Source organism: Erythrolamprus reginae, chromosome 11 (assembly GCF_031021105.1).
Source record: "Erythrolamprus reginae isolate rEryReg1 chromosome 11, rEryReg1.hap1, whole genome shotgun sequence".
Lineage (NCBI taxonomy): Eukaryota > Metazoa > Chordata > Lepidosauria > Squamata > Dipsadidae > Erythrolamprus > Erythrolamprus reginae.
Genome location: NC_091960.1, coordinates 5,115,565 through 5,125,961, shown reverse-complemented (window position 1 = coordinate 5,125,961; position 10,397 = coordinate 5,115,565). Strand labels below are relative to the sequence as shown.

Genomic DNA, 10,397 nt, shown 5'->3' with positions numbered 1-10,397 from the left:
AGAAGCTTAAAAGGTTGCCCCGTTTTGAAAATTTGGGCGTCCGGTCATTCAAAGGGTCAGCTAGAAAAGGGGTCTCCAAACCTGGCGGACTTCAACTCCCAGAATTCCCCAGCGAGCAAAGCTGAATTCTGGGAATTGAAGTCCACCAGGCTTAAAGTTGCCAAGGTTGGGGACCCTTGAGTTAGAACACACACTGAGGTTTATAATCAGAATTCAAATACAGGTAGTCCTCGACTTGCGACCGCAATTAGAGCCAAAGTTACTATTGCTAAGCAAGGCAGTCGTTAGCGAGCTATACCCAATTTTTAACACCCCCCTTTTTTGCCAACATTGTAACAAGTGAATCATTGGAGTTAGGTGAACTGTGTGGTCATTGTGAGCCTTAAGGTGACAAGACGTCCCACTTTTGGTGGGACACTCTCGCTTTTGAATAAATTGTTATTCTGCGGGGTTTCAAAAATGTCCCAATTTTGGAATGAAGAGAGAGAAAGAGGAAGAGAGAAAGAGAAAAAAGAGAGGGGGGAAGAGAGAGAAAAAGTGGGAGGAAGAGAGAAATAGAGAAAGGGAAGGAGGAAGAGAGAGAGAGGGAGGGAAGGAGGGAGAGAGGAAGGAAGGGAGAGAAAGAAAGAGGGAGGGAGAGAAATGGAGAGAGTGGGAAGGAGGAAGAGAGAGAGAGAAAAAGAAAAAAGTTTTTTTGCTCCACAGACCAAATTTTTAATCAAGACACCACCTCCCCCCACCCCACCCGGTGTCCCACTTTACAAATGTTAAAATCTGGTCACCTTAGCCTAGTGACTTTCCTGGTCAGAGGTCAATTGGAAAGATTGCAAATGGCGATCACATGAAAACACCCCTCCCCCCCATGCTGTAACCATCAGTTATGTCGGTTGCCAAATGCCCAAATTTTGATCACATGACCATGGGGATACTGCAAGGATCCTGAATTTGAGGACCGCTCATTATAAATCACTTTATAATGCCGGGGCAATTTCAAATGGTCACTAAAGGAATCGTAAGTCGAGGATTAACTCTGTGGGCACCAACTGTTGCTTGGGTATAATTGTTCTTTACGTTTAACATTTCTCGGAGCCCAACTAAGTAGGAAGCGAACCTCTTTTGGGTAACATCTGGAGATGAGACGGAATGATCCCAGCTTGGCTAATGGCTAGTAAATCCAGCTGCACTTCAAAATCTGGACGTTGGAATTTGGGGAAAAGAGGGCCAGTCGATTTTGCTTTATTCCACAACCCCCATCCTGAACATTTTGAAGTGCAATATCGTCTTGTCTATGCTGGTGTAACCTTTCTGTAAACATACTCAGTCCCCCCCCACCCCCAAACACCCCCCCCACCCGCTTTCTCCAAAGTGAGCAAACACAACTTTCCACCCCCATCGCTGTGCTTGTGTGACTCCGTGTTTTAAACAAGAGAAACGAAACTTGTACTTGTGTGGTGGATATGAAGAAGTTGTTTTTAAAAAAAAAAGTCCCGTTCCTTTTATTTTTCTTTCTTTCTTGTAAATATTGCATTAATTTATGGAGTGTAAAAAAAAAGAGAGAGAGAGAGATGGAAAATTTTACACCAGCTGTTCTCGCTGGCCTCAAAAGCAATAAAATATCTATTCGCTGCGTCTCTACTCACAGGTGAAAAGAGAGGATAGAGGTGTATAATTGTGTGTATAATTGTGTTTTGTGTGAGAGAGAGAGAAAGAGAAAGGAAATGAATCAAAGGAATATATTTCTCTAAAGAGCAAATGAAGAAATTGAGCATTAGACATCCAATTCAGTTCAACGGCATCTATTTCCCCAAAGGTATTTAGGGCCATCAATAAAAGACCCACAAATGCATAAATGTCCCAGAACTTCAGCACTGCGACTGTCCTTGGGTTGAGCTAATTAACAGAATAATTAAAATTGAATCTCACGAGAGTAATGGGAGGAATCTTAATCTTACCAAAGGATGGAGCGATTCTAGCTGCATCTTGTTCCTCTGGAGTAGACCGAGCCCAACTGCTTGGTTAGTTTTACCCAAAGCATCCTGGGAAATGTAGTTACAGGAATTGCTGAAAAGTCAATATTAAGGACCAGAAGTACAGGCTGTTTTTCTTTTTTCCCCTTCTTCTTTTTCCTTATTTCTGCTGCAGCTCTCTCTTTTCTCCTCTTCCTCCTTCTCCTCCTGCTTTTATTCCTCCTCCCTTTTCTCCTTTCCTTTATCCTCTTCCTTCCTCTCCTCTCTTCCTTCTTCTGCTCTCCTTCCTCTTCTTCTCTTCCTTCCTCTCCTCTCTTCCTTCTTCTGCTCTCCTTCCTCTTCCTCCTCCTCCTTCCTCTTCTCCTCTTCCTTCCTCTCCTCTCTTCCTTCTTCTGCTCTCCTTCCTCTTCTCTTCCTTCCTCTCCTTTCTTCCTTCTTCTGCTCTCCTTCCTCTTCTCCTCTTTCTTCCTCTCCTCTCTTCCTTCTTCTGCTCTCCTTCCTCTCCTTCCTCTCCTCTCTTCCTTCTTCTGCTCTCCTTCCTCTTCCTCCTCCTTCCTCTTCTCCCTTCCTTCTTCTGCTCTCCTTCCTCTTCCTCCTCCTTCCTCCTCCTGCGTCTCCTTTCCTTCCTCTTCCTCCTCCTTCCTCTTCTCCTCTTCCTTCCTTTTCTTCTCTTCCTTCTTCCTCCTCCTCCTTCTCCTCTTCCTTTTCTTTTCTTCCTTCCTCCTCTTGCTTCTGCTTTCCTTCCTCTTCTCCTCCTCCTTCCTCTTCTCCTCTTCCTTCCTCCTCCTGTTTCTGCTTTCCTTCCTCCTCCTTCCTCCTCTTCCTTCCTCCTCCACGATACTTACCCAGACATTCAGTTCCCAGAAAGATCAGACGTGGTTTAAATACCCAGAAAGGCCCTTTTTTTTCTTTCCCCTCATCTTCCCGAAGAGCCATTATGGCACGGCGAGATATTGGTTTAAAATCCATAAATTAACAGAGACCCCCGTCCATGGTCTCTCTCTCCCACCCAACCTATTAAGAGACAGGAGACCCTACAAGAGTGTCAGGAAAATTGTGCTGTTTTCAGGCAGCAGAACACAAAGATTCCTGGCAACCCTACCATCACAACTCCAAGGAACCAAACACCAAGAAATAATCAAATACACGAGGACAAAGGAAATGGAAAGATAAGGTTTATTTATTACTATATTCATATGAATATTATTCATAGATATCTATTTACAAGATTGTCTTTGGTTTACTCTGCTCACTTTCATCTGCCTTCACCCCTTTCGCGACGTACGTAACTAAGCTTTCAAATCTTTTCTACTTTCGATCCCCTCCAGAATTCCTGTACCTTTTGCTAGAAGGAATTCTGGGAGTTGTAGTCCAGGAAATCCGGAGAGGATCAGACCAAGGAAGCCCATAAAAAGGATGGGATGCAGGCAAACGAGAGCCTCAATCCCTGTTCTCCTACGGAAGGAGAGGAAACATTGAAATATCTCTTAATGCCTACCCTTCCTTTTCATCCCATCCTTAAACAGGTGACCAAATTGTTGGACTTGGCTCTTAAGAGGCCTCCCCCCTTTGTATCATACCCATGATGCTTTCTTATCAAAAACTGCTCCATAAAGCCAGCCTAACTTTCTGCTTTAACACATGAACTGAAATCAATTGAGCATAACCGTGGCGCCATTATGAAAACATTCTCAAGACCATTTGCCATAAAACTCCAGGAAAAGGAAGGAATCAGCTTAATTTTTGGCCACTGGTCCAGGGTGGTTTTGAAGAACTCAAATTTGCACAGGTTAAAAAATCTCAAACGCAAATAGACAAGAGACAGGTGTAGAATTGAGAGAATTGGCTACAAATAAATATTTAAGAATCTTTTAAGCCGCCTGGCTCAGCTTGTAAAAAAAAAAAAGTAGTAGTCTTAAATATTTTGGTCCCAAATGGTATTTACAATTTTAAAATCCCTGCCATTTTAGAGGGGGGGGGGATTTGGGAAAGCAAAATAAAGCCAGAGCGAATTGTTGAAGCTGGTTAAAATAGCCCAGCATCAAGACTCTCAGGAAATTATGAGCTAATGTACGGTCTAGCAAGTAAAATCTATATAGATAAGACTACAAAATAGCCCATCCTTATCATAAGGATCTTCATTAACATAATATATATATTTATCCCCAAACCACTGGATTGTGCTCTTCGGTTAAGAATACTGAATTTAGCAAACAGGATTTCACATCCCTGGTTAAGCTTCTCAATTCCGAAGAATTTGGAATTGGGCACTATGATCAAAATCACCAACTGAGCAGATTAAAAAGAACAAAAAGGCATCCTGAATGCGGGTCAACATTTTTCAATACTTTTGATCGAAATTGGAAGGTGGTTCTTCATGTCTGTTTGTTGAAGCATAAAATATAGAGCAGGGGGTCTCCAAACCTGGCCATGTTATGACTTGTGGACTTCAACTCCCAGAATTGGAAGTTGAGTTGAAGTCCACAAGTCTTAACATGGTCGGAGACCCCAGATACATAGGGATGTTCTGGTCACCTTGCGTTTCCTTCTATGGTTCAACTATGCAAGAAACTCAGAGCAGGGCACCCACTGCCCATTTAAAGAAAAAACGGAGAAGAAACATTTTTGACCTAAAAGAGGAAAGCCAGATTCATAGCCGGCAGAGTTCTCGGGATGATCTTGAGAATATTTCTTTTAACACTTGCAAAAGACATGTGCTGCGAAACACGGGTCCAGCATCCTCTTCTGCAACCCTTTAAAATTTGATACTTCATAATACTGGGAGGTGAAAGGGGGGGGGGAAAAACAACAACTCAAGGGATATACTGGTTTACACGCTTTGTACAGCAATGGATTTTAAAAAAAATTAGACACAGCTAAACACGATTTTGTTCTACACACAAAACAGCCCCATCGTTCCCTTAACATTGGAACAATTTCTCAGTGCCCCCCAAAACAGAAAAACAGAAGGTTTTTCTTAAAATACAAGCTCGTGTTCAAAACACTTGGAAGCATTCGAATAAAGGTCTATCTCCGAAGATGCTGGTGGATTGAGCCCTCATCTCTACCCCATGCTCTATCTTCCCTCTGTGGGGTAAACACCATTACTATATCTTTCCCCCCTCTCTCCTCTTGGGTGGATTTAACCTTCCCAGGAACTTCTCAGCACCCCCCAATTAACCCATCATTTTCTATGCTGTCACCCGGCAGTTTTTCCCAAGGGAGGAAGCCCCCTCCGGTTGTCTAGCAACAACTAATCCCCACCCCAATCCTGATTCAACCAAAGTCACAACTAATGACAAGGCGAGAAAAAGTGAAACAAACGAAGGTTTGGATGCTGCGTGGATCCAAAACACATCCAAATCCTCCCTGAAGTTTTAAAACTCTCCTGTTCCCTGGGACCAAAGTGTATCCAACAACAGTTTACACACCCCAGGCCAGTGTTTCCCAACGTTGACAACTTGAAGATATCTGGACTTCAACTCCCAGAATTCCCCAGCCAGCAAATGCTGGCTGGGGAATTCTGGGAGTTGAAGTCCAGATATCTTCAAGTTGCCAAGGTTGGGAAACACTGCCCTAGGCAACTCTTGCAGAGGGATGGAGCAAAGAGGTTGAAAAATCCCTCCAGGATTTGAATAGCGAGTCGTCTCAATCCCAAAGAAGTAGCACCAGCTGTTATGCACACCCGCCTGTGTGTATGTGCGCACCCCATACCTAGACACGGGCGTAGCTATGGCACCACCTGCTGAGCGCAGGGCAGAACAGCAGATCGTCAAAAGCAGTGAGGTAACTTGTGCATGGCATTATGGGAAGGGTTCAAAAGGCGTGTGGCTGGTGACGGCGCGTGGCACTATTGGCAGGCAAGGAGTAGGGGGTCCACGGCCCAAGGCCGAACGGAAGGAGCGTGAAGTGCCAGCTTCTGCAACGGGCTCACGGTCCGATCCGCGATTCGGAAGGCCCTTAAGATGCACAGTGCTTGGACTCTTCCTTCCGAGAAGGGATGGGGTTTCTACCCTAGGGTACTGTTTCCCAAACTTGGCCATTGTTGAACCAACTTTGACAACTTGAAGATATCTGGACTTCAATTCCCAGAATTCGCTGGCTGGGGAATTCTGGGAGTTGAAGTCCAGACCTCTTCAAATGGCCAGGTTTGGGAAACACTGCCTTAGAGAAAAGATTACGGAAGATGGAACAGGAAAGATCTGATTGGAAGGAAGCTTCAGGAATGGTAGACTTCTCAAAGGAGGACCCTCTTCCTCCTTTCCTCAGCACGCCAGCAATAAAGCTCGCGGTGATGGGATCCCTTGGACAGATCCAAGATGTATTGCATTCAATTATCCCCATCTGTACCCAAGACAGGTAGCGTGAGTCAAAGTAGGCTTTTAGGAAGCATGCTTGTTAATCTTCCTCACGGTGGAGAAGTTCTCAGACACTTCCAAGCAACTCCAGACCCACGCCAACTTTTCACCCAACCTCAAAACATTAAATATTTGGACTGTTATATTCTTTATAACTATGGTCCAGTGGGCCGTCGTTGGCAACTTGCCTTCGCTAATCTGGGAAGCCCTCAAGAAAAATTGAGAGGGTAACTTCCTGAAGTCCCCAGCTAACATGGCTTGTGGCAGGTCATTCAATGTAAACCCAACATTTCTGAAAGGTAGAGAAATGCCAGAGTTAGCAGTTCAGTGCAGAATTGCATGGAAAAAGTACCAATCTGGGTTTTTACCTATCTTATATAATTTTTGTATGAATTTCAGCCTTCTGGGGGTGATGGTTGAGTTGGGTTCAAGTTGGCAGGCTGGAGATAAAACCCAGACGGGGCAGGAAGAACTGGCAAAAAACATGGACCTTATTAAATGAGTTCATATAAGTTATGAGACCGAGACTGGTAGAAAAATAGGAATGTCTGCAGGGCTTATCTACGTGAGAATGAAATATGAACCCCAGAAGATAAACAGGAGAACTTTTAGAAGTGAGTTTGTTTCTCTCCTGCTATGGAAGCTTGGCTGCAATTGCATTTTCTAACAACAGTGTTGTATGTGCGCATGTGGAAGACAACACAATAATGGCTGAGTTACACCCCTGGGAGCGGAGGGTGAACTTTTGAAGAAAGGCACAATTAGCTATAGTTCACGTCCTACTTACACACCCTCCTTTGAGGTATCTCGAGAGCCTCTTAGGAAACAAGCCATCAGATTATGAGCTCTGGTCTCGGGCCCCTGAGTTCTTGGTTAGCCCACCACTTATTTTGGCCGACACAGAAGATAATCAAATCCCAGTTTTGTAATATAATATCACCCCTGAGAACCAGCACTGTAAACTATTCCTTCTCCTGGCTTAAAAGGGAAGGTGACCCTTCCCAAAGCCTCCGTCTTTCTGACCTAATGTAAACCTTCCTCTCCACACACCTGAAAAATTTGCAGGGTTTTTTCTAAACAAGGCGCATCAGGAGTTTTCCAGTCTTGGCAACTTGAAAGTTGTGTAGACTTGCAAGTCCCAGTATTCCCCAGCCAGAATGAGTTGGATAGGGAATTCAGAAGGTTGAAGTCCCCGGGGTCTTAAAAGTTGTCAAAAATTGGAATACCCCTGCTCTAAACGTTTCCCCCTTATAATGTGATCTAGGCAGAAAATTCTATGTACAAAATCCACAGCTCCCTATACAATCAAGCAGCAGCTTAGAGCCCCGTGGGGTGGCCTCGCGCTGGGAAAGAACCGCCTGGCAGGATAAATGGCTTAGGCCACAAAGTTATCTTCCTTCGTTTTTCCGACAGGCCTGGAAAAAAAAGAAGAACCACTCAGATAGGAAAGACATTATCATCACCTAGAATAGAGATGGCGAACCTTTTTTTCATCGGGTGCCGAAAGAGGGTGCGGCTGCGAGTGTCCACACCCATAATCCGTCGACTAAACAATGTCGTCTGGCGGGACCCAGGAGAAAAGCCTTCTCTGTGGTGGCCCCGACCCTCTGGAACCAGCCCCCCCCCCCCGAGATCAGAATTGCTCCCACCCTCCTTGCCTTTCGTAAGCTCCTCAAAACCCACCTCTGCCGTCAGGCATGGGAGAACTGAACTACCCTTTCCCCCCCTAGGCCTATACAATTTATGCATGGTATGTTTGTGTGTGTGTTTGGTTTTAATAAGGGTTTTTTAAAAATTATTTTAAACAGTAGATTTGTTCCATGCTGTTTATTACTGTTGTTAGCCGCCCCGAGTCTACGGAGAGGGGCGGCATACTAATCTAATAAATGAATGAATGAATGAATGAATGAATGGATGGATAAATAAATAAATAATTCAATGCCTGGGGAGGGCAAAAACAGTTCCCCCCCTCCAGAGGCCCTCTGGAGGCGAGAAATGCTGTTTCCCAACTCCTGGTGGGCCTGGTAGACTCATGTTTCGTCCTCCCTAGGCTCCAAAGGGTAAAAACACCCTCACCCATCCCTCCAGAGACTCTCTGGAAGCCAAAAACACCCTCTCAGAGCCTCCATGTGAGCCCAAAATCAGCTGGCTGGCACACACATGCACGTTGGAGCTGAGCTAGGGCAACGGCTCGTGTGCCAGCAGATATGGCTCCGCGTGCCACCTGTGGCACCCACGCCATAGGTTCGCCATCACTGACTTAGAACGATAAAGGGATCGGTCATTAGCATAGAAAAAGAGAAAGGTAGAGGTACATTTCTTTAAAAGCCATCCTCCCAAGTTGTGAGCATCATACCTCCCCATCCCAGCAACCACTGGGCACTTGGCAACCGGCTTCCGGGCTCACTTGATTGGCATTTGGGGCCTTCCCAGCTGGCAAACTGAAAGTGGGGGGGATGGTATGGGCAAAGCTGGATTCGCTTAACAACGAATTCACTCTACAACCACATGCTTCGCTTAACCACAGAAAGAACCCTCTAACTCAGTGTTTTTCAACCAGTGTGCCGCGAGACATGGTCAGATGTGCTGCGAAGCTCAGAGAGAAAGAAAGCAAGAGAGAGAGAAAGCAAGAGAGGGAGAGAAAGAAAGCAAAAGAGAGAAAGAGCGAGAGAGGGAAAAAGAACTAGAGAGAAAAAAAGCAAGAGAGAAAGAACAAGAGAAAGAAAGAGAGAAAGCAAGAGAGAGAAAAAGAGAAAGAAAGCCAGGGAGAGAGAGAGAGGGAGGGAATGAGAGAGAGAGAAAGACATAGAGGGATGTAGGGAGGGAGAGAGAAAGAGAGCAAAAAAGAGAGGAAGGAAGGAAGAGAAAGAGGGATGGAGAGAGAGAGAAAGAAAGAGGAAGGAAGGGAGAGAAAGAGAGAGGGAGAAAGAAATAGAGCGAAGGGGAGGAAGAGAGATCATTTTTTTGTCCAGACTTTTTTTACACACACACACCGGCTCAATGTGCCCCAGGGTTTCGTAAATGTAAAAAATGTGCCGCGGGTCAAAAAAGGTTGAAAATCACTGCTCTAACTGACTGCAGTAAAAATGGTCGTAAAATCAGGTCTGGTCAGGGGATGCCTTGTTTAATGAATGCATCGCTTAGTAGCTGAACCTCTGATCCCAACTGTGGTCATAACTCAAGAATTTCCCCTGCACACCAAAAGCAGGGATTCTTTCATAGAGAAGGCACTAATTCCATTGGACTAAAACGGGACTACTACATTGGAGTACTTTTCCCCTGCAAAAGTGTTTATTTCAAATGTCCAAACATCTGCCAGTCGTGTCCCATCAGCCTCATCTATCATCCTTGGTAGTTGTGGGTTTACGGGATGGGAGGGAAGAGGGATCAAAGGCCTAGAGCATCTCAACCTTTGCCTGTTGTTGTCCCCTGCCTACCTTGCTTGGCTAAATCTCATGTGGAACCAGATTGTTGAGATGATGTAAAGTTCTCCATCAGCTGCTGGAACCTCCAGTATTCTGTTTCTATATCCTAGTAAGACAGACAGAGAGAGTCACACTTAGGGAAATTTGCAAGGAATATAATAATAATAATAATAATAATAATAATAATAATAATAATAATAATAATAATAATTAGATTTGTATGCCGCCCCTCTCCGAAGAGGTGCAAAGAATTAGGATCATACATTAAGTTGCTGTTCAAAGTTTTAACATCTATACATAATAAACTAGTCAACTGAAGTTCAGTATTAGATAAATTGATTGGCAAGATAAGAGGCAAGGAAATTCAGGAAGGGCTGCACCTTGGGACCATTTGTGGCAACGTAAGGATTCTCGGCTGATGACTCACTTCGCTCTGCCCCCAGCGCTGCCTGCTCTTCCCCTACATTGTCCATCTCAGTCATAAGAACATAAGAAGAGCCATGCTGAATCGGGCCAAAGCCCACCGACTCCAGCCTTGTGTCCCACAGTGGCCCACCAATTGTCCATGGGGATCTTGAGCAGGAGGAGAAGGCAAACCCCTCCCTTTCCCTTGACCCCCAACAAATGGTATGCTTGTATGTATGAAT

General features: G+C 44.8%; 1 protein-coding gene across 1 annotated transcript in view; it reads right to left on the bottom strand.

Moving 5' to 3' along the window:
- Positions 1-3,129: 3,129 nt before the first annotated feature.
- The window catches only part of ARHGEF1 (Rho guanine nucleotide exchange factor 1), a 29,719-nt gene continuing 22,451 nt past the window's right edge, over positions 3,130-10,397 (bottom strand). The window contains exons 19-20 of the mRNA XM_070764618.1: positions 9,763-9,856; positions 3,130-7,740 (exon numbers count right to left, since the gene is read on the bottom strand). Of these exons, the coding sequence (XP_070620719.1) occupies positions 9,779-9,856 (78 nt within the window). The 3' untranslated portion in view covers positions 3,130-7,740; positions 9,763-9,778. The remainder of the gene's footprint in view (positions 7,741-9,762; positions 9,857-10,397) is intronic.